At 37.1% G+C, this 24,983-nt stretch overlaps 1 protein-coding gene across 2 annotated transcripts in view; it reads left to right on the top strand.

Annotated features, from left to right (window-relative positions):
- CUL3 (cullin 3) overlaps positions 1-21,276 on the top strand; it is a 165,240-nt gene extending 143,964 nt beyond the window's left edge. For both annotated transcript variants that reach the window (XM_006861896.1, XM_006861897.1), the window contains 3 exons: positions 8,751-8,937; positions 13,024-13,169; positions 20,809-21,276. In XM_006861896.1, coding sequence (XP_006861958.1) covers positions 8,751-8,937; positions 13,024-13,169; positions 20,809-20,940 — 465 coding nt within the window. In that variant the 3' untranslated portion in view covers positions 20,941-21,276. The remainder of the gene's footprint in view (positions 1-8,750; positions 8,938-13,023; positions 13,170-20,808) is intronic.
- Positions 21,277-24,983: the final 3,707 nt, after the last annotated feature.

The following is a 24,983-nucleotide window of genomic DNA, read 5'->3' as shown; positions in this document are numbered from 1 at the left end:
CCTTGAACTTTGTGGGTCTTACTGTGGTGCTATGGTTAATGCGCTCACCAGTTGCTCCTCAGAAACCAGATACAGGTCACTATGTGTTGGAACTGACTTGATGGCACTGAACAAACAAGAATAATCAATACAATTACCTTAGTTTTCAAGGGCAAATTGTATGTGATTGAGGCCCAAGAATGTAGATGGAGTAAGCAATTTACTTATCCCTTCTCAAACAATGTAATGCTTTTCAAATGAAAGTAGAATTAAATTATCTCTAGCTAGTTTTGTATAGAAAAATTTTAATATGTACCTCATGATTAAAATATTTTTAACGAAATAAGCTACTTAAGGTAAGTGCTGGGATTGGTTTTTAGAGTTGTAATTTATAAAGAAGTTATGTATGATAATAATGGGATAAATATGAGGGGCTTTTAAAAGTTCATGGGAGAATGGAATTAAATTTAATAGAATATTTCCACAAACTATTTGAAGCTCCCTTGGAGAAATTTAAAGTAATTCCTCAGAGCTATTGTTGGAATTGCTAGCAACTTCAGTAATTCAAACTTACTTTTCCCTATCACTGCTTGCTTGGAATCATTTGATGCTATGAGCAATGATTGTGTGGCAATGAAATAGAAAACTCCTTATAATATTTCAAATTTTGACTGTGTCACAAACAAGATGTCCAAGCATAAACGGCATGTGTAGAATGCCATGTCTGGCTTCAGAGCCTTCTGGCTGCACACACTTGGAAAGTGGTATCTTGAGCAGGCCCATGAAATTTATCTTTATTCACACCCTGTGTTTTCCTACAGTCTTCTGTATAAGTTTTATTTACTCTTTTACAGAAATCATCTCCATAAATTAGAAGAGTTAAAAGTACTTAACTTTAGTAATTTTTAAGGAAACTGCGTTTTTATCTTTGGATGTTTGTTCTTCATGTGTTCAGTAAGATGGCGTATTTCTTATTCATCTATGTGATGAAGTCTCATAAAGTTAGAAGATAAAAGACTGAGATAAATTATTTGCAATATATAACAGAATTGAAAACCGTGATTTATTAAGAGCCACTAAAGAATATGAATGGATAAAGCATAGAGAGAGTTACAAGTGTCTTTTAAATAGAAAAAGATATTCTTTTCCCTTGTTGTTGTTAAGTGCCATTGAGTTGGTTCCGACCCATAGCGACCCTGTACAGGGTTTCCGAGGGTGTAAGTCTTTACAGGAGTAGAAAGCCTCATCTTTCTCCCGCGGAGCGGCTGGTAGTTTCGAACCGCTGACCTTAAGGTTTGCTGCCCGATTCGTAACCACTATGCTACCAGAGCTCCTTTAGTGGTCTTCAAAGTATAAATTAATGAGATGCCAGTGTTGAACTCCAGTGTTGAAAAGTGTGAGGAAATGAATACTCTCTCACACTGTTGTGGGACTTAAATTGTTGAGTAACTTAACAAGGAGGTTTGCCCATATCTGTATATGCTTATCACTTTTAAGCATGCATTTGAGATCGAGGAATCTTTTCTTAGGAAAAATTGGTTTTTGTACTCATTGATAGCTATGCGTGGACATACTCACAGAAATGGATACAGTTTCACTACAGTCCACATTGTGACAGCAATATTAAGAAGTACCTGTAGCTTAAATCTCTATATACTAACATGGAAAATCTCTGAGAAATGAACAGAAATCATACACTGTGATCACTTCTAAATATAAACATGTACAAGGGGGTTCCGAAGTTCTTGGAACAGGCTAGGAAGTGAAGACTGAGAAAACATGGTTGGGGTTGGAAATTGGAGGAGTTTGTGACTGCAACAAGAATGTTTTTAGTGAGTTGGAAAGACTGAGTGATGTGGATTTAAGAGCAAAATCTGTATATGAAGGTCTAGTGTTACAAATACACATGATTCTCATTTTGAAGCATCCAAGAAGTTTCTAAGAAGGTGTACAACTATAGGATCAATAAAATCATGCCCAACTTAGCGCCTCAAAGCACTTATTATAATGCCAACAGCCCCCACTGTGCTAAAGTATTCATCTCTCTCTTTGGCAAGCCAATCGATGGTCCTTGCAACACCAAATCTCTTGACAGAGCTAGACAGTATGACTTGTGAAGGACCCATGAACAGGATGAAGAGTGCAAGTAGAGAGAGTGAGGAGCTAGGGCCCAAGGATCTGATGATCTCTCTAATGACCATCAAGTTAGAAATAATACAAGTAATATTAAACAAGATTTTGAAAACATTATAGCCATTACCACATCTCTTAACTTACGCTTAAACACTTTGAAAACAAAGATTGATAAGCTGTTGTCCCATGCCCCCTTCCTAACCCTGCAGACCCCCAACAGGCATCTGTGCTACTCACTCCACTGGCATCAAATCCATCTCCAGCTTCTATGACTGAGCCTCATTGTCACATGCCTGCTGCTGCTACTGCACCTCCCAGTCACTGATTTATAGGGTGCCAGCTATTCATATAAAGATGGAATACCACATCAGTACAACTCAAAGATAGTGCAACATACCTTTTTTATGATGATTCCCTTCAAGAGGACAGAATATGTAGGATAAGTGTATGGATGTTAGTTGCATGCTAATAAATTCAAAGATACAGAATTTTATATAGTTGTCAATTTAAACAGTTTCTTTGATTTGAACTAAAAACTTGCAAACAATGATAGGCTTTCTGCTCTGATGAATGTGTATTCGTTTCCTGACTTCTAGAGGTCCTCCCATTGTCCATCAGCCTATCTATAACAGCATGCAAGCACACAGCATATCTAATACTGCAGTCAGTGGGCCAAGGACTCTGTCCTGCTGACTGGCTGCATTTCTTCCTTGCTGTCATGCTATAAGCTGTCTGCAATGACCTGCCCATTATCAGCAAGTGACACTATATTTCAAGTCTCCCCAGAAATGAACCCCACAGTATAAACACCAGCCCATGTGGACACCATCATTGATCACATGGTGCCATCTTCTGCCATACCTACCTCTTAACAGAGACTCCCACAAGTGTCGAGTATCAGCAGCATACGATGCTTGTACTGACTGTGTGTGAGACCTCATACGAACTCCTAAGAAGTATTGCATCAGGCAATACTGACATCAGCAAATACTTCCAGCCTGACTAAACTCCCGATTCACTGGCTATTGACTGCTTCCATTCTTCTCTCTGCCTGGTTGACTTAAATTTAAGAAACTGCATTTTGATCACTACAAGTTATGCTCCATTTAGTTCAGCCAACAGCAACCCATGTTCTAAGATTGTTAAACAAAGTTAAATATCAAGGACTTTATTGTTTTAAGTTCTCATTTCTAGTTACTATAGTAAAAGGTCCACTGTACTGTTAATGTCTGAATGCCCATTCCAGCTTCACTCTTATTTATGTGACCTTGAAAAAACTACTTCCTCTACCTAAGCTTTTGCCTTATACATAATAAATATAAGCTGACTTTGTATTTTGAATATAGATAAATGAGAGGGAATTTTGCCACTGCCGTTAATATTTTATTTTCTAAACATGTGGGGTAGTCATGTCAGATTTATTTATTCAACAAGTATGTATTGATAACGCAGTGTTTTAGGTGCCCAATATTCAATAGTGATTAAGTAGATGAAAAGACTCTCCCCTCTTGCAGCTCATCATCTGCTGACATGAGATCATTATTAGTTGATCAAATCCTATGAAGGTCATTTTAGACACCTACATATGTAATGATAAGAATAAAAGAGATTGATGTGCTAAATAGCTGCATAGATAAGAATTCAGAAATTTTCCTCTGAGTGGGCAGTCTTTGAGATTTGTGTGGGGATTAAGATAGAAGGCTTATAGGAAGAACAAATTGAGCTAGAATTAGAATGAAAGGAAATCTTAGATGTCACTTTGGGAAACCTTTGTATTCCAGTCACTAGACTGTGTTAAACATCCCTCCTCTGTATTTCTGTTATAACCTTTCCTTTTATAATATTATGCTTAATTGTAGTTACTTGTTTAATTGTATGTTCCAATTATTAAGTTCTGTTCTTAGAGAAAGCCAGAAATATTTTTTTCCTAATCCTCATTATTTGCCCAGCACCCAGAACAACTTAGCTACCGCTGGATACAGCCAGTTATTTGATGAAATAGAGAAGTTTGCAAGTTAATGAAGTATTGCATCAAGGTCAGCTAGGTTTATGATCTACAGAATACTTAGTCTAGTATTCTTTCCACTTTTTATATTTTCATTAAGAGAAGTGATCTTTATAATATCTAACAAATACTTTCTATTTGAAAGATTATAGATTTACAGGTATTGATTTATTAACTTCCATTCTCTTGCTGAGGGTCCTGTTTGATAACTAAGATACATATGGCAAGATGACTGGTTCCACAGAACTTGGGAGGATTCTAGCTGAAAATGATGCTACAACCTATGTGGAAGTTAACCCTATCTTATTATACTTACTATCAAGTTCTCATTAAAACAAATGTGGAAAACAACCAAATTTAAAGGCTGTACAAATGGAGATGAAAGGAAAATTCTTCACTCAAATAAGAAATAATGCTAAGAATCTGAAAGTAATGCAAAAAGTGAAATACTACTTTGTTTTGTCTTCTCGTTGCTATGAGAACATTAGCTTAATGTTAATCCTTTAATAATTCACTATAAAGTTCATGTATTTATATAATAAATTCACTTCTAGCAATAAATAAAGTTGAGTGATTTAAAAGATAATGGAATCTTTTTGTACTGTTTTATTTATTTTAATGTTTTATTGTGAATTATGTGATAGTTTACATGGGAGAACATCAATTTTACATTCATCCTACATTATATCGTTTCATTGCCATGGTTGCAATCCCCTCTGTGCATCATCAACCAACTAAAGGGTACACCCTGCAAGCCTGCCCCCCGGTCTTCAGCACATAGCCCCTCTCCCTCACTGGGTCTAAAGTCCCCAGCGGGGCTCCATCTCTTCACGTCATCATCTCTGCCTCTATCTCAGGCATCACTGCTTCTCTGGGTAGGGTTCCGCTCTCCGCTCTTCTCCCTTGATGGTCCTAGGGACCTCCGCTCCTAGACTGCAAAGTTAAAGACTCCCCTCCTTGCTACAAAACATCTACCTTTACATTTCCAACCCTCACAATCAATCTTGATAACAATATTCACTATTGTATCACAAGAGACCTATCCGCATTTCCTTTCATCAGCCGCATGTAGACAGATTGGATACTACTCAGTGGAGATTCTGTCTTCCTCCACACCCTCTGGATCTAGGTTCCCTCTTGAAAGATTGTAAGTCAGTCACTTCTTGCCTCTGTAGCCCCCCATTTTGGGTAGCCAATGTCCCAGTTGCCCATCCCTGTTTACTCTGTGTATGGAGGGGGGTGGGAATGATCCTTGCTGTAAAGATTTGCTCCCTCTTTTGAGCAACTGCATCTATAGGTGTAGGTCAAGTTCATCAAATTGTATCAGATTACTTTTTTTCCTTTTCTTTCTTGTAGTTGAACTTTGATCATCCAGTCATTGAAGCCAGGACAAGTGGGTATTATCTGCAAGTGTAGGTGTTCTTGTGCATATGCCCTCTCTTATCAGCTGGACGCTTCACTTTCTACTCTAGTCCTCTGTGGCTATCTCTGGGCCAAAGAGTCCCCAGGTCTTGCCACACTGCTGGCCAACCAGGTGTCTGCCCAAGCTCACATGAATCTATTGAACATTGTGGGGCTTAGCTCACAGCTTCATTTGTGTTTTTCTCTCACTTCCCCTTATTGGTAACAAACGTGGTCACCAATCAGAGCGTGTATTCCCATTGAGTCTTAGTCTTGGAAGGGGCTTTGCTCTGAGGGGACCCAACCACTTGACTTGATGTCTCCTGGGCAAGCAACTTGCTTGTTCTTGTAGTAATCAGTCACTCTGCCTATATTTTGTATTTTTCCTGTTGGTCTTTCTTTTAAATATCTTCTGTTCTACTTGCTCCAGGCTGGTCTGCCCGTCCTTTCAAGTGGAAATTTCCCTCCTCTGAAGATTATGGATGCTGTTCAGGATTCCATCTATAGTCTTATGTAATGCAGGAAGCCTCCTTCATAGCCCCATTTTAGGTGTTCCAATCAAGATGGACTTACAAGCTTTCTATGATGATATTATTGGCTATTTCTTTCTCTCCCCCTCCAGTGTCTATTTTATAATATAATGCAAGGTAAACCAAGATTCAAAAGACAGCCAAGCATCTTAACATTATTTCCCCCCCTTTCCCCATTCTAACCATGTCTCAGCTCCTATATCCCAGAACCCTGTTGTTCCAAGGTTGTGCATATATCATTATTTACCTCTGTCCCATTTAGCCCATGCAAACCTGCCTAATTGTTCTCCTACTTCGTTCTTCCATTCCCCTCCTTCTTCTTGTATATTCCCCCCTCCCTTGCACCCAAACTATCTTATGTCTATTCTCTGCCCTGTGTTCCACCTTCCCCTCCCTCCCCTCACCCCTCTCCCCACATCTCAGCAAACAGCAAAGAATCCCCCCCACCCCCCTTTAGTATGGGTTCTTTCCCTTAGTCTTTTACAGTAGTGGTCCTATGCAGTATTTCTCTTTTTGTGACTGACTAATTTCACTCAACATAATGTCCTTAAGGTTTATCCATGTTATGCAGTGGCTTGCAGCTTCCCTATTATTCTGCAAGGTAGCATAATATTTCATTGTATGTATGTGTACCACAGTTTGTTTATCCATTCTTCAGTTGATGGGCACTTTGGCTGTGTCCCTCTTTTTGCTATTGTAAATCATGCTGCTAAGAACATTGGTGTGCATATATTTACTCGTGTTGTGGCTTGTATTTCTTGCGGGTTAATACCAAGTAGAGAAATTGCTGGATCATAAGGTCTATCTATTTGATAATGCAGTTTTTCTGGGAACTTTTTGAAGCCCCCTTGTGTTCATGCATGTGTATGTAAATTGTTAAGAAGAAACAAAAAGTTACAGATTGAACTACAGTGATTGCCTTGAAGATAATTTTAAAACATCACCTAAGCGACGTGGTGCTGCTGTGAGATGAACATAAAACTGTGAACCAATGGGTCGGCAGTTAAAACCCACGAGTTGTTCCTTGGAAACCCTGTACAGGGCCACTGTGAGTTGGAACTGACTCGAGGGCACTTAACATCAGGAAGCTCTTTCTGGTTCTGTGACTGTAATTGAACTGTCATTTAAATATATGACAAAGTTACTTTTTTTAGAATTTCTATAGAAATTACATGGAGTCCTGGTGTGGTGTACCAGACTGCAAGATAGGTTTGAACTGCAAGGTTGGTTGTTCAAACTCACCAGCCTGCTCCTTGGCAACTCTTACACACAGGGTTGCTATGAATTGGAAATGACTTGATGGCACTTAACAACAATAATGAAATTACAATTTCAATTCTAGCAGATAACACCACCTTTTAAGTTTTTTGAGGTTAACAGTTACAGTGTTTGTGATAGGCATGTTGTTAAGTGCCGTTGAGTTGTTTCCGACCCATAGCGACCCTTTATAGGGTTTCCAAGGAGCAGCTGACCATAAGGTTTAAACCGACTTTGCAGTCCATTACATTAGCCTACAGCACCATACCACATAAGCATAAACCAGAGAATATTTGAAGCAGAAAAGAGTACATCACTAGCATTCATATTTCTTTGAACCCTGACTTGACAATGTTTCAGAAAACCCTGATTTGTTGCTCTGAGTTGTTGAGACAAGGAGGATGACTCCTCAAATCAGTTATATGCCCCTGCCAGTTCTTCTGCACTGCTTTGAGGGAGAAACAGCTTTATGCAGTGCATCACCACTCCTTATCCTAGTGTGAAAACTTGTTCCTCATACGTCCTAGATCTACATGTCAGAAGTGATGCATACCTGCAGTGTGCGCAGAGGAAAGACAATCAGCAGAATACAGTAGTCTTACCCTAACTGCTTTTCTTTGGTTTTCCTTGAGTATTGCATTTTATCTGTAGTATAATACTTAGCAAAAAGTACCACAGGGACTTTAGAGTCGTTTTCTGGCTGGTTTTTATGTCTTGTAATAATGGTCAGGTATTTAAATTTTTTCTTTTCATTTGGTCCTAGAGACAGTATTTCTTATCAATTTGCGTTGTAAATTTTGATTGTCCAATGGGACACTTGAGTTCCAATTTACTTTGCTTGTTTCTGTGAAAGAAGTTGCCAAGAAAACTAGGAGTATTGATAAACTTGAGAGAACAATTGATAAATACTTCTGAAAACTATGATATGTTTGTTGGTTAGCTTATTTTTTATCAAAATGTTAAGCAAATCCCTAATAATCTTTAATGGTTGACATTTTTAGAGTAGCTATTACATCTCCTTAAAGTAACCAAAAAAATATACTTTATAGTTTGAATCGCCCTTTCTTCTAGTTTGTTCGTATATGTGAGATTCTAGTGAAGTGTCGTAATGCTCAGAGAATTCTTTGTTGTACACTATTTCTTGATGGAATTCTCTCTCTCTGACTACTGCTTATGAGGAGCCCTGGTGCTGTCGTGAAAGTACTCTCCTGCTAATTCAAATGGTGGTGGTTTCAGCCCACCACCACTCTGTAGAACAAAGATGCGGTGGTCTGCTTCTATAAAAACGTGTAGCCTTGGGATCTGTGAGGCAGTTCTACTGTGTTGTATGGGGTAAAAATCAACTCTGTGGCAGTGGGCTAAGTACTGCTTGGGCTATTTTACTTGCTAATTAATCTATTTTAATAATTTATGAGGTCTAATTTTGTTAATTTGATAAATTTCAGGAAATCCAACAAGAGACTGATATTCCTGAAAGAGAGCTTGTTAGAGCCCTACAGTCCCTCGCCTGTGGCAAACCAACACAGCGGGTTCTTACGAAAGAACCCAAGTCAAAGGAAATAGAAAATGGTCACATATTTACAGTTAATGATCAGTTCACATCCAAACTTCACAGAGTCAAGATTCAAACAGGTATCTGGAGCTGCATGTTTCCTCTTTAAAAAATTGTGTGTTTTCTGAAAAAATTCTCACCTGTTGGATTTCTGTCCTGGATAAAAAAAGGTAACGTTTTATAATGCTGCTAGACACTGAGACTTGAGTAATAAAGCAGCGTTTATTGATTTATGTTCCTGTTAAAGTGCAGTTAAGTCCAAGTACCATAAACATTTTAAAAAGTGATCAGCAGTTGGAGGGAAAATGGGAATTGTACTGCAAACAATGCGTATTTCCAGATGCATTTTAGTGATATAAAATAATATAAATATATGTTAGAATTTATGAAATAATTTTTTTAACTGGTTAATAGCTTAATGATCAATGGCAGTCTATAGTAAAAATTGACTTACAAGTTTTTAAAGTATAATATCTTTTTTAAAAATTATTTTAACATTAAATATGGCATCACTACAAAACAGAACTCTACTGAGAGTCATGGAATAATTGTCTTTTTCCCCCAATGCAAGTGGTATATGATTTCCTAGATTGTAGATATGAGTGTTTGTTTATATCCCAGCTTTGGAGGAAAATAGATGTTATATGTATCTGATATATATGTAACCTAAATAAGTAACAATATTTGTTGTTACCAGATATTATTATCCATCCAAAAGTTATTTTCTCTTCATGGATTTTGTGTGGTATTTTAGATCTAACACTATAGTTGCATAAGAGTTAAGTCTAAAGTTGTTGTTGGTAAGTACCGTGGAGTCAGCATCAACTCATAGTGACCCTGCACAGGTTTCCAAGGCTACAAATCTTTACGGGAGCAGAAAGTCTCATCTTTCTCCTGTGGGACAGCTGGTAGTTTCGAACTGCCGACCTTGAGGTTAGCAGCCCGATTCATAACCGCTATGCTACCAGAGTATTGCTACAAAATCAGAGAAACCCTTATTAAACAAAAATATCAAAATGTAAAGCTATTGTTTCTTTACATCTCACTCTATACATTGCAGAAGATGGTGCTTCTGTCTCTCTTAACCCTTCTGCAAAGAATTCTGCACTCTTCTGTTTGCACCATGTAAAACTGGCAGTTTGGGCATCTTTGCGCAAGACTTAAATTGTGTTTATTTTAAATGTGAGTTTTGAAAACAAAAATCTGAAGGGTCAAGATGTGGTCTGTGGGTAGATGGTGTCAGGTGTTCCAAGGTAATTCTCATAGGACAGTCAGTCCCTATTGCTGCCTTGCAATAACGAGCCAGGTGTTGCATTGTCATGGTGGGAACCAGTTCCTCAATACAACTCCCCAGTGCTGCAGTTTTCAGTTTCCTTATTACTTCTTTATAATAAATCCTAGTGATTGGCCTGTGCCATCTCAAAAACCAGTTGCCATGATTTTCTGAGCTTTTTCTGCCTTGAATTTAATTGGCCCAACAGATCCTTTCAGAAGTCATTGCTTTGATTGTACCCTAATTCAGGCAAGTGTATTACAGAATGAGCTTGTCTTCACCCATCCACCAATCCCAGGCATTTAAACATGTTTTGTTTGGAATAAAGCTATAATTATGAACTGGAACACTAATAGCAATACTTTTTTGACTTGCTCTTACATATGGTGGAAGGTTTGACTAGATTACCTCTCAAAATTCATTTTCAGCTATAAAATTCTGTATAGATACACTTTATTTGAGATATGTTCTTATATTTTCTTAGCTCTTACTCATTTGTTTAAGTCAGATTTTTCACTCTGGTGGTAACTATTATGACTGCATAGGTTTTCTTAATTTGTCAAAGTATATTAGTCTTTTGGCAAAGGTATTCAGACCTTACTTGTTTATACTACTTTTTACTCTGGTCAGTTATGAAAGTTCAAGCCAAAAAAGGTGTAAAAGTATTTCTCAAATGACATAATCATTAAAAAGAATTAGATTTGTTGTAATTTGCAGCTTTTTTCACAATTGACTGTCTCTTCTCCTCACTCACCTCCTTTCTTCCATCTTTCCAGCTTCTGTTTAGATAGATCCATGTGCAGTGACTTAGATAAGCACACCAGCTATTAGTAGCGCTTCTGAATGCAAAGCAATGTGTAAATAGGTTCTGGGAATGAACACCTGCTCTCACAATTTTAAAAGCATCATTACTCAGTGTATCACCACAGTCTTCCCATTGACTTTTTTCCTATGAATATTTAAGGAGTCCATGGTAATCAAATGTAGATTAAACCAAACGGAATTTTAAAAATTTTTTCTATCTTTCCCCAAATGTTTTATTTAAAAAATTTTTAATCCGAAAAACTCATATGCTTTCTTTCACTTTGTGGTATACTAGGTAGCTTCAAAAGTTCTTAAAAACTGGAATTAAAAGATAATGAATGCATCCCTACAGCATTTGAACTTAATTTGCAAACATCATGTTGTTGTTGTTAAGTGGTGTTGAGTCAGTTCTGACTTATAGCAACCCTGCTAACATTGAGGTTAGCAGTCCAGTGTTTTTCCTACAGTGCCCACACCCGGATTCCCAACATTGTATTTATGTCTCCCTAAAGACTTAAGCATACTTTTCTTAGAATAGTATATTTTCCCTCAACTATAATACTATGTCCCAGCCAAGAAAATGAACAATTCTGTATCATCTGTAAAATCAAACCCACTGCCTTCTAGTCAACCTTGACTCATAGTGACCCTTCAGAGCAGAGGAGAAGCAGTAGAACTACCTACGTCATCGGGTTTGCAAAGCTGCAAAGTGTTAGGAAAGCTGATTTTCTCTAGCAGAGTGGCTGGTGGGTTCAAACTGCTGAAGTTATAGTTGTTAATGAGTTTCAACCACTCTGCCACCAGTGCTTCATATATCATCAAGTCTCTACCACCTGCACCTGTATTTGGATGTCCTCAGTTGTCTTAAAAATGCTTTCTGATCCAGGATCCATTCAAGCTTTTTAGATTACATTTGAAGCTTTGGTTCCTTTTAATATAGACTAGGGCACCTGTTTTTATTTGTTTTTTTTATAATGTTGACTTAGCTATTATGAAGAATTATTCTTTCTTGTCGTAGTTTACTTCAAGCTAATTTTATTATTTTCGTAAGATACTATCTTTTTACTTGGGAAATGATGCTGAAAGCAGTATTCTTAAGTAGGAATTCTCATTAGAAATACATAGCAAAGTGGAGATGCACATGGAATGATTTTCCAAATTGTGTAGATTGCCGTCCTGTGCTTGTGGCCATGCCTAAGTCAGCAGTGTGTCCCAAGTGCTTCTTGGTCATTTTGTGTAGCTTCTATGTCTAGAAATGTCACATCTGTCTGTACTGATGGTCAAATAAAAAAGTATCAGAGTTACCAGGTTTCTTTCTCTGTTACTTCAATTAGAACAAAGTTGTAGGAGACAGACTTCAGTGTTTAATCCCTTAGCAGTTACCTTGAAGACTATTGAGAAGAACCAAGTGAGACTCCTCCTCAAGAGTGGACTGTGGTATGAACTAGAGATAATGAGGTTGTGACATAAACAGAAGGTGAGAAGAGACTGTTGGGTACTAGATTTTAATTACCAATGCAAATGAACTGCTTAACTGTGGTAGAGTTCTTTGATCTGCAGTTCAGTGGTGGTTTTTATTTAGGGAGCTGACAGAAACTTGGAAATACATACTCTTTCCTCCCTTTAAAGCTTTGGAGATTTTAGTTTGTCAGACAGTTATTCACCTAGCTGTAATATTTTTTGGTGAGTTTTAACTTGGAACTACAGTAGTAATAATAGTGTTGATCTCAGGAATCCATAAGCTATACAAATTGCTATACCGATCATTTTTCTACTGAGCATTTCTGGATATGATTTTCTTACAAGAAAGGAATCATTGCATACAAACAAGATTTGGTTTTCTTATCTTAGTAAAATTGAATTCCTAATTTTGAAAAAGGATAATTTAGAATCTCAGAATAATTATATTACTGATTGTCAATAATAGTTATTAAAATATTGAGTTTGGTGCTTCTTGAATGTTTACTTAAATTTGGAGGTATGTGTCTCACATGTTGCTATGCATTTTTTTTTCCTGTGTGTAAACTAAATTAAGTTTGGTTTATAAACCAATTTATTTCATTGTTAAAGTGTCTTTTATTTATTTTAGTTGCTGCCAAACAGGGTGAATCTGACCCAGAAAGAAAAGAAACAAGGCAGAAAGTAGACGATGACAGAAAACATGAGATAGAAGCTGCTATCGTGCGGATAATGAAATCTAGAAAGAAGATGCAGCACAATGTGTTAGTAGCAGAGGTAAGAACATGTCGAGACCAAATTAACTTAAAAACAGAAGACAACAAAGTAATGTTGATAACAACTAGAATTTATGTAACAACTGTAATTCACTAATTCAAACAGTAGTAAGTCAAAAAGTATTTGCTACAAAATCTTAGAAACATTTATTATATAAAAAAAATGTGAAGCCACTGTTTCTCATCATATCTTCCATGTAGATCTGTACATTTCTGAAGGTGGTGTTTCCATCACTCAAACCCTTCCTCAAATACTTCTGTGCTCTTTGATTTATAAAATGTCAGAACAGCAGTTTTGGCATCCTGAGGTACTTCAGTCTTGTTCCTTTTAAATGGTCTTTGAATTTGGTGAACAAGAAGAAGCCTGAAGGGGCAGGATCAAGGCTGCTGGAGTGTGAATTGGGGTAAGGTTTCCAAGGAAAGCCCTTCAGGAAATCTCTTGCTACCCAGAAGGAGCATTACTGTATGGTGAGGGGAAAATTCCATGGTACAATTTTCTGATTTTTTTTCTTACCAATGGAGTTTTCAGTTTTTTGGGTTTTTTTGAAAGTCTTCTTAATAAAGCCCTCTGAGTATTCTGTTTCCTTTGAGAAAATGTATCAAAATGAATAGTTCTTTGTAATCCTTAGAAACATAAACTTCTGAGCTGACTGCTCTGCCTGTAATTCGGTTGGCCTAGCAGATCCTCTACCAACTGATTGTAAAAGATTCACAGTGTGTCCATTCCAAAGAAAGCTGACTCAGAAGATTGAAGAAATTATCAAATATCATCACAGTCAAGTAATATTTTGCTGAAGATAATTAAACAGTTGCAGCAGCACAACCACGGGGAGCTGCCAGAAATTCAAGCTGGATTCAGAAGAGGATGTGGAATGAGGGTTATCATTGCTCGTGTCAGATGGATTTTGGGTGAAAGGAGTGAATACCTCAAAGCTACTTGCTTGTGCTTTCTTGACTATGCAAAGACATTTGACTGTGTGGATCATAACAAATGATGGATAACATTGCAAAGAATGGAAATTCCAGAAAACTTGATTGTGCTCATTGAAGAACCTGTACATAAACAAAGAAGTAGTCGTTTGAACAGAATAAAGGGGACACTGACTGGTCTAAAATCAGGAAAAGTGTGCATGAGGGTTGTATCCTTTCACCACACTAATACTGAGCAAATCATCTGAGACATTGTGAAGAAGAAAATCTAGATAAAATTGAAGTGGTCAAGAATTTTATTTTACTTTGAATCACAACAATACATTAGTGCTCATGGAAACAGCAGTCAGGAAATCAAATGATGTGTTACATTGGACAAATCTGCTGCATACAGAAGAGTTTTAAATTGCCAAGATGTCACTTTGGGAACTAAGGTATGCCTGACCCAAACCATGGTATTTTTAATTACCTCATGGACTCCTGCTAGTGTGGTGCTGTGGGATGGTACACTGGACTATAGGGTCGACTTAAACCACAAAGTTGGAGGCTCAAATTCACCAGACACTACTCAGAAACCCTTTACAGGGTTACTATGAGTAAGAACTGACTTGATGGCACCTAACAACAACATGTGTGAAAGCTGGGCAGTGGATAAGGAGACCAGAAAAGAACTGATACATTTGAATTGTGGTGTTGGTGAAGAATATTGAAAGTACCAATGACTGCCAAAAGAACAAACAAATCTGTCTTGGAAGAAGTACAATTAGAGAGCTCCCTAGAAGCTAGAATGGTGAGACTTCATCTCATGTACTTTGGACATGTTATAAGGAGGGACCAGTCTCTGGAAAAGTGTATTATGCTTGGTGAAGCAGAGGGGTCAGTGAAAAACAGAAAGAACCTCAAAAAGCTGGATTGGCATAGTGGCTGCATCAGTGGACACAAACATAACAGCAGTTATGAGGATTGGGCAGTGCTTCCTTCTGTTGTACATAAATCTCTATGAGTTGGAGCCGACTCCATAGCACCTAACAGAAGCAGCAGCTGCTACAGATCCCCTTGAAAGCCGCTGTTTTGTTTTGATTTTTTTTTTTCTTTTTTTGAGGGAACCCTGATGAGTTTAAAACAAGCGTCTTACCAAGAACTTGACTGCAGCCATCCACTGATGTTGTTAGATGCCATCGAGTCTGTACCGAACCTATGCACAACAGAACAAAACATTACCCAGTCCTGGGTCAGCCTCACAAGTGTTGCCACGCTTGAGCCCATTTATGCTGCCACTTTGCCAGTCCGTCTTGCTGGGGTCTTACTCTTTTTTTCTCTGACTCTCCACCTAACCAAACATGATAGCCAGCAACTGGTCCCTCCTGACAATATGTCCAAAGTATGAGAGGAGAAGTTTGGCCATCCTGGCCTCCAAGAAGCACTCTGGCTGCACTTCTTCCAACACAGATCTGTTTGTTCTTATGGCAGCCCATGGTACTTTAAATATTCTCCTCCAACACCATAACCCAAAAGCATCAATTCTGTGGTCTTCCACTGTCTAGCTTTCACATGCATATGAGGTTATTGAAAATAACATGGCTTGGATCAGGCACACCTTAGTTTTCAAACTGACATCTTTGCTCTTTAACACTTAAAAAAGGTCTTGTGCAGATTTGCCTAATGCAATACATCGTTTGATTTCTTGACTGCTGCTTCCATGAGTATTGATAGTTGATCCAAGAAGAATGAAGTCCTTTACAACTTCAGTTTTTTTCCACTGATAAGAATGTTGTTTATTGGTTCAGTGGTGAGGATTTTTGTTTTGTTCATTTCAAATACTTTCTTTAAACAGCATAAGAGATGATTATTATACACATGGACCTCACAGATGGAATACATAGAAATCAAATTGACTACATCTGTGGAAAGAGATGATGGAAAATCTCCATATAATCCATCAGAACAAGGCCAGGGGCAGATTGTGAAAATGACCCATCAATTGTGCATATGCTAATTCATACTGAAGCTGAAGAAGAGATTTGATACATTAAACACTAAAGACCAAAGACCAGAAGAGTTGTGGGATGACATCAGTAACATACAGGAAGAAAGCGAAAAAGTCATTAAGACAAGAAAGAAGGTAAAGCTCAAAAGCATAGAGATGCTTAAAGCAAATGGAAAAATGAAGAGGTACAAGAGCTGAATAGAAAAATTCACTGATAGTGGAGACATATTTAAATAGGTTTTGTTTGGAATAAACCTATATATGTATGAACTGTAACCCTTCTAGGAATACTTTTTGACTTACCCTGGCAATTTAAAAATAAGTAGTAGTAGTCAAATACTTATTTAAATAATAGCACTTCCTTGACACTGATTAATTGAAATGTTCATGTTTTAAGAACTAACTTGTTTATAATGAAAATGGTAATAGGATATTGTTACGTGTTTGATAAAGTTTTCATTATTTACTATTTTTGTGATTAACTCAACTACCTTTATTTCTACGAATTAATAATCTTTACCATTTATTTTAATGTACCTCCTTTTTACAAATTGGCCATTATAATCAGGTTAAGAGAAGGTTAGGCTAGAGAGCTAGCTAAATGGAGACAATGAGAGTAGATAGGTTTTACTGACCTATAGTGGATAATGTGAAGGAATCCTAGTGGCACATATATTGAGTACCCAGCTTTTAACTGAAGATTGATGGTTCAAACGCACCCAGCAGTTACATGTTACATGCACTTGTATGTGGTGGAATATGCAGGGGACAAAACTATAAAAACTTCTTAGACGTAACCAAACACCTTGAGGAAATAAGTCATTGGCCCTGGGAGGTCAGCACCATAGTCTTAGGAGCCACTATATGGTCAGTTGAAGTATCATAGTCCACAAAGTGAGTATTCTGCATCTTCTTTTGGTGAGTACAGATTGGGGTCTTAAAAATTTATGAATGGCCATTGAAGGTGCAACTATTAGTCTCCATCTGGAGTTAAGAAGAGTAATGAAAACTGGAGACACATGGAAACCATCCACTGGATTAATAGACGACACAAACACCAGTCTCCACAACCCTGAGGCAAAAAGAACTTGATGCTGGGTTGCCAATACCAACTGCTATGAAAGGGATCACATTCCAAGGTCTTGGATAGATAGTCCTTTAGATCTTGAACTGAACTTACCACCCCCTGAGACTTAATTTGCAGTAAAGCAATAGTATATATAAGTATATAGGGGGGATAACAACCCAAATTGAGGTATGCACAGCATACAATGGTCAACCATTTGTAGTCGAAAGGTTAGCATTTACCCAAGGGTTAGGAAAGAAGGAAGAATGGAAACAAGAAACACAGGGAGGAAGTGATGATATAAATGATGTTTCAGTGACCCAGTGAAATAAAATGTGTATGAATTGTCAAGTATAACGTAACACTGATGATCTGCTTTGCAAACCTCCACCTAATACACAATAAAAAGTTGAAAAAATTAAAATCACAACCTAGGATATTATTTGGAACATTTCTACTCTGTCCTGTGGCACTGTTCAGAGTGAGAACCATCTTAACACAGAACAACGAGTAATCAGAGGGAGGAGTTGACATGTCACTTCGGTGTCTTGATTGAGTGACTGGATGATGGTAGATATGTTCACCAGAAAAGGGAATATAGGAAGAAGCATTTACTGTGGTCAAAGTGTCAGTATCATTTTGTACAAGTTCTTGTTGTATTTTCGTTTATCATATAGTAGACAGCTGGAGGAAAATAAGGACTAGATATGTAAATGGGAATTCACTATTAAAATGTAGAGGAAACCACAGCTGTAGGTTAGTAATTGCCAAGGGATTGCATGGAGAATAAGGAAAAAAAATACATGGGATAAACCTTCACCAATATGTAATGAAAAAATACGAGAGAGACTAAGAATGGTGTGGGACACCAAGAAGAGGAACCATTTATGGATGATTGGAATTCCAATATAAGAAGAGACAAACTCAGAAGAATTTGTTGAATAGTTGTTGGACGAAAACTTCCCTAACATCATGAAAGAAGAAAAGGTAATCAATCATACAAGATGAACGAACCCCAAGCAGGATAGATCCCAAAAGAAATTGACCAAGATATATCATACTTTCCAAATTCAAAGTGTAGGAAAGATCCTGAGAGCAACTGGGGGAAAACGTAAAGCTACATACAAAGAACCAGTAAGACTAAGCTCTGATTTCTCAGCAGAAATCATGCAGGAAAGAAGGTGGTGTGGGATGGCATATATAAAACTTGGGAAGAAAAATACTGCCAACCAAGAAGCGTATGCCCTGCAAAACTGTCCTCAAATACAATGGCGAAATTAGGACATTTACTATTAAATAGAAACTAAAGGAATACAAAATGACAACATTTCATACCAATGATAATCACACTGAATGTAAATGGATTAAATGTACCAATCAGACATAAGAGCAGAATGGATAAGAAAACAGGATTACTTAATATGCTGTCTACAAGAAACATATAAAAAAGATGGGGACAGCCTAAATGCCCAGCAACAGAAGCATGGTTTAACAAACTTTGGTACATATACACAATAGAAACTACAAATGTTAAATAATGATGAATCTGTGAAACACCTCACCACATGGTTGAACCTGGAGTGAAATTAATCACAAATGGACAAACGTATGAGACCAATGTTATTATTTAAAAAAAAAAAAAATCTTGATAAAAGAACCGTCTATGATGGTCTCGTGCTGAGACTGGCGGAAAAGTATATACGGGCTAGAGGGTAAACACATGTTAACTTGGGTGACAGGGCAGACAATATACAGTTGAGGGAGGTTAGCAGAAGAAAGATGAGGGTAGTGGAAGACACAGGGAGGAATACACTTGTTACAGTAAATAGAGGTCAATGCTGTTACCTGTTGGTGCATGGAGAGGATTGCACCCATGTAGTGAAGTGCAGAGTATATGATTTGCTGAATGTAAAACTGATGGTCTGCTCTGTAAAACTTAACTCACAAAGAACTTTTAAAAAAAATCATGAAAAGATCAAGTCAGATGTTGATGACATGTTGACACTTACCTGACTGGTTCACTTTTCCCACAGTGTCATTGGACTAGCAAGAGCGTGCCGACCTCCAATGGGAAGGCTTTGAAAATGGAATGAGGGTGGAAACCTCTTAGAGAGTGACTTGTCCTTGAACCGAATGGTCCATGGGAAAGGGCAGAGGGAGCAGTACTGGAGAACTATGTGTTAAATTGAGAGGTTCTTCGTTTAATGTTTCTTTTCCAAGATGGGAACGTCTTGAGCATGTTTATATCCAAGGATTCAGAAGAGATCCTAATTTTTCTGTTTTTTAAGTTGGGGCTAGAAACTAACTGGAGTCCTGGTGTGGTGCTGTAGATTAAGCATTGGACCCAATAGGTTGGTGGAACCACAAGGTTGGTGGTTCAAACTTACCTCCGAAACCCTATGCAGGGTTGCTATGAGTTGGAACCAGCTCTGTGGCACTTACAGAAACTAGATAAGGGGATACTTGCTGGACCAAAGCCCAGAAAAGGAAAGGTGAGCTTATACAGAGAGTACGTATGGTAGCTGTATTATCGTGGCTGTCACTGAATATGCCTCTTCTCAACAACCAGGGGTGAGCTGCAGTGTTGTTGTAGTAATCGTGGATCGGTATCAGTTTGTGGAACGAGAAGCATTACAAACTGAACTAGCCTCTTCTCCCTTATATGTAAAACAAGATGTGACATTCTTGTGTAAAACTTCAGTTGAGTAGCTTAAGGAAATTGTCAGAAGTTTGAAGTACTTGTTAGAAATTTGCTGTTGCTAACTGTGAGAACTGTAAACTTATGTTAGGGGTCTGTCTATAACAGAGGTTGACAAATTGGGCTTAAAAGCAATCACAAATAATAGATAAACAAATGTGTGTGTCTGTATTTCAATAAATATTTACCAAAAGCAGGCTCATTGGCTGAATTTTGCCTGTGAGCCTGCAGTTTGCCAACCACACACCTGCAAAAATCTCTAAAGAACTACTGCTTTACTCAGCATAGGACTCCGTAGTGGATCTCAGGTGATGCAAAATTAAGAGATGTTCAAATACAGATTTGATCAAAGGGAGTGTGTGGAGTAGGCCCATGAAATGGGGGTGCTGAGGCCTGCTCTTGAAAGTAAAGTTAACCTTGTTTGCAGTCCTGACCTAGTCAGTAGGAGCTAAAATCAGAAAAACCTAGTAATAGCCTAGAAGAAATAACATTGCGAGGATTAAAGAGCTCAGGTAGGTTGGGAGCAAGTTTATTGAGGTAAGGTGACAAGTCTGGAAAAGTGAAAGATTTTAGTCAAGACAGTAAAGTGCTATAAAGTTTCAGATTTCAAAGAATTATACCCTAGGAAATGAGCTCATCAACACAGGTAAAAGAAAAGCTGACTTATGAATTATGAGTGGATTATCTGCCAAAGAAACAAGATAGACTAGTTAGTTAAAAGAGCATACTTTGAATAAGAAAAGGAGATGCTTACTCGTATTTACTAGTCACTGACTCGTATTTACTACCTACTTACCTCAGTTTTCCTTCTAGCTCATTTTCTTCATTTGTAAAATGAATACCAGGCTAAGAGCGTTTGAATAAATGGCTGCACAGTGAAGATAATTATACACAACTGCTGTACTATTTAAGTTGTGTTGTTTTCCTGGTAAGACTTAGGTTTTTATCTTCTCTTTTAGGTAACTCAGCAATTGAAGGCTCGATTCTTACCAAGTCCAGTTGTTATTAAGAAACGTATTGAAGGACTTATTGAAAGAGAATATTTGGCACGAACACCTGAGGATCGCAAAGTATACACATATGTAGCATAAAATGCGCTCAGAAATTTGATTTATTCTTGGACTGTACTCTTCGCATGGACTGAGAAGTTCTTTTAAATCATTAAATATTAAGACGACCATCTCGTCTACTAAATTACAGTACATGTTCTAAACCATTCAGATCAAGCCTTTACTCCTTTTGAGAGTTTTCAACATCAGTTGATGGAGCTTCAGGCTTTTCAACGTTTATCCCTGTAGAGATCATCTTTACAGTTCCTCGGGAAAATGTGAATGTGCCGCGTTTTGTTTTCAATACTGTATGAAAACAGGAAAAAATAAAATTTAGAAAATACAGCTCATTAAAATAAAATTGTTGGATTTCATTTCCCCAGGTCTTCAGTGTTGATGTAAATGTGTTTCTGTAGTTGCTTAGCACTTTGCACATTGTATAAGTTGGGTAACAAAAATGGTAAAAGAAATGACAGAATTCCCAGTTATCTTGCTCTGCTTTAAGAGATTTCTTTAGGCAGTCTTGTTTAATTGAAAGATTTGATAAATATACAAAGACCCAAGCATACAATTTGAGCATGTTTTATTCTACCACTTGCACTTATTAATATAATAGCCTTATGATCAGGAACCTTTGTTTTTTGCTCAAGACACACTCTGATTTGGTTTTCCCTATTGTAATTTGAGATAGCCCAAATTCTGAGTTATTTCTAGAGAAAGAAAATATTTTAGTATGTATAAATTGTACAATAATTTTTTGCTGTTGTACTCACTGCTGATAATAGTGGATTGTATAGGGTGATGTTTTTATTTCATTTATTGTAGAGAGAAGTAAATGGATTTAGTATACACATCCCACTAATTCAAGTGTGTAAAGAGCACAAAGTTGGCAGCTGGCTATATTTAATTCAGCCCTTTGAAAAGCACATACAGTGTACACTTCGTTTATAAATACATTAGACTCCCATCCCACCTTAAAACATACATATTTTGGTGAAGCTTTGGTGCACTATTAATTTTCTGTTTTAAAATGCAATCTAAAGATGCAATAAATATAATTACCTTGATATTTTTAATGAACTCTTCAGTTCTTGCAGGTGTTTTGGTGATAAGCAATATTTTTCAAACCTGATGACTCTTTGATTTAGCTGTTGTCCTTCAAAGAGTCATCATTTTATGTTTTCAAAGATGTGCTTTGTGCTGAAGATTCATGCCAGTTATCCTGTGCTTCCAACTTTCATCTAGGTTTTTTACTTGATTTATTTGCCAAGGACTGTAGTTTGCTTTATTTTAACTTCAAAGTGTTTTTATCTTCAATTTTATTTAATTGTTGTTTTGTTCTCATAAGACAATGTTTCAAAATATGTAATTGGGGCAGACCACTATAGATTTCTGTTGGATTAGGAAAAATGAAATGTTACTAATAAGTACAAATAACCAAGTCCCCTTCTTTGACTACTATAAGTACTGTTGATGATACGTTTATTAGACTGTAGGTCTCAGAAGACAGTATCTGTTTAAATTTATGGTCAAGTTACAGCAACTGAATCATAATCTGGATTAAAATCTCCACATAAATATTTTTCCCCATGAGTCTTGGGTTATAATTTTCCTTCTTAGACTTTCAAATATTCTATTGAATTTATCATTGGTACTATGCGCTTAATCTACATTTTCCACTTTTTCATGATGTAATTAAAATGCAGGTGAAAAACATCACGAATATTATTTCCAGGACACTTACCATCCTCTAGAGGTAGTAAGTAGGTCAGGTATAGCATAGAAAACTAAAGGGGTTTTGATTTGTTTCCATAATATGAATTTCTGTAATGGTAATGTGTTTATCTCAAGGAAGGTACTACTGTACTAAAAAGGTTGGAGGGGTTCCTTTCTTCTGGTTATTACTCTCATTTCCCAATTAAATGACATAGAACATTTTGGGATATGGGACAGTTCAGATTGTTAAGTTAATAAATATGTGAAAGAGGTAAAAATTTAAAGGTTTTAAAACCTAAACAAGACATTAAAACAATTTAAGTGCTAGTTAAGACTATAAAAAAAATCAGTGAAGTTAAATTTATATCACTGTCTCTAGTGTGGATGTACAGATTTAGAGTTTAGAGACGTACTTGTTAGTTTTGGAACACAAATTTAATATTTATGCTTTTAAATGCTTACAGATATATTACATTTCTGAATTACAGTTGAATGGTTGGGATATGCTGGTGATGCTGCATTGAAAAGAAAAAAAGATCATCTAAGAAGTTTATTGTACGTATTGTAGGCTCATAAAACTCATATCGTGATGCTGCTTTCTTTTCAGCAAGAGATCATTGATGACTTTTTTCTTTTAAAGAGTAATACATCCTAACCATTCACTTAATCCTGTTCATGTGAATAAACTTTGGTAACTTGAATTTTTGGAAGGTGGGTAGATGCATCGTTTTCCATCTGCAAAAGTGATGTAATCTCTGTTCAGCAACTGTTAAATTGTAATTCTCTGCTATCATTTTCAAATCCAGGACAGTGTGTTTTTTGTTTTGTTTTGTTTTTTAAAGATTGTCATATTATTTAAAATTGCAATTAGGGAACACACTGCCTCACAAAATAAAAAGTGGTTGTGGTTGCAAGGATTTTCTATGTTGGTGAATTAAAAAAGGAGGTGGGGGAAAGCATGCTATCTTGCCGTGCCTCGCTGCAGAAGATGTTCGAATCACCTGCGTGACATTGTGAGCCTATGCAAGTTCCATCCCAGACCTCAAGATGCTGATGCGGCTCCTAATGATCTTTGTCATAGGGAAGTACTGGCGATACTCTATCCTTCCAGTGTGTTGTAGAGCAGGGAAGACTGGTGAGATCGTTTGGTTTTAATTATACCTGGTGTAGCGTGGTGGGTTAATCTGCTGGACTACAAAGTCGGTTTGAAATGCTAGGTTATGGTTCAAGCTTGCCAGCCGCTCCTCGGAAACCCTATTATACAGGGTCACTATAGGTTGAAACCAACTCAGCGGCACTTAACATCATGATCTCTGGAAGACAAGTAAGTACATTGGCATCTTCTCTGACTTCTAAATATCACTGTCAATTTGGAAAATACATATAATGCTGTGTTTTCAGTTTTAAATAATCACTTAGAATAACTATTACATAATTCTATCTTTGCCTAATTGCTATTTGACATTCAATTTCTAGATCCTTATTTTCATAAATTATAGATAATACTATTTGTTTGTAAGTGCTGTCGAGTTGGTTCCGACTCATAGTAACTCTGTGAAGGGTTACCAAGGAGCAGCTGATGAGTTTGAATCACAGACCCGTGAAATCGGCCTTGTGGTTGAGTGCTTCCCCTACAGTACCATAGCAGAACTCATATATATAATACTGTTGGATTGTCTCAATTTAAGAAGGAAAACTGTTATATATTAGAATTGTAAATTAGGTATTTTACTATATGGCACATAGCATTACACTATTGATGTGAATGAATGCTGAACAGTAACGCTTCAGAGTTTGCCATGTGCCAGACACTGGTATGAGTGCTCTCTATATACTAGTTTATTTACTCTTCACAACAACTCTATGTTAAAAACTGTTCTACCAGAGTGGCTCAGTTACTACTATAAACCGACAGAGCCAGAAGGTGGACCTAGATTTGATTCTAGGTTGATTCCTGAGCTTATAGTCCATGTTACAGATGAATACTTTTTATCTTTAAATTTCACCATTTTCTTTAGTTTTGTACCTAGTTCATATGAAAAAAGTATATAATGTGACAGACAAAAAGATAATAGATGAAGCATCTCAATTTGATGTTAAGTGCCATCGAGTTGGTTCTGACTCATAGCGACCCTGTATAGGGTTTCCAAAGAGCAGCTGGACTGCAACGACAGCTTGAACCATTTGCTTCATTAACCCACTTTACCCCCAGCACATTAACCCACAGCGCCGCACCAGGACTCCATGTAATATGGCCAATAAAAGGATACTAGATGAAGTATCTCAATATGGAGCTTACAGTTTTCTATTTCCTGAACATTGGGAGAAAGGGAAACTGGGGAAGTGACCATTGTTATTCTGGAATGTGT

Source organism: Chrysochloris asiatica, unplaced genomic scaffold, assembly GCF_000296735.1.
Source record: "Chrysochloris asiatica unplaced genomic scaffold, ChrAsi1.0 scaffold00044, whole genome shotgun sequence".
Classification (NCBI taxonomy): domain Eukaryota; kingdom Metazoa; phylum Chordata; class Mammalia; order Afrosoricida; family Chrysochloridae; genus Chrysochloris; species Chrysochloris asiatica.
This window is presented reverse-complemented; position numbering and strand designations above follow the sequence as displayed.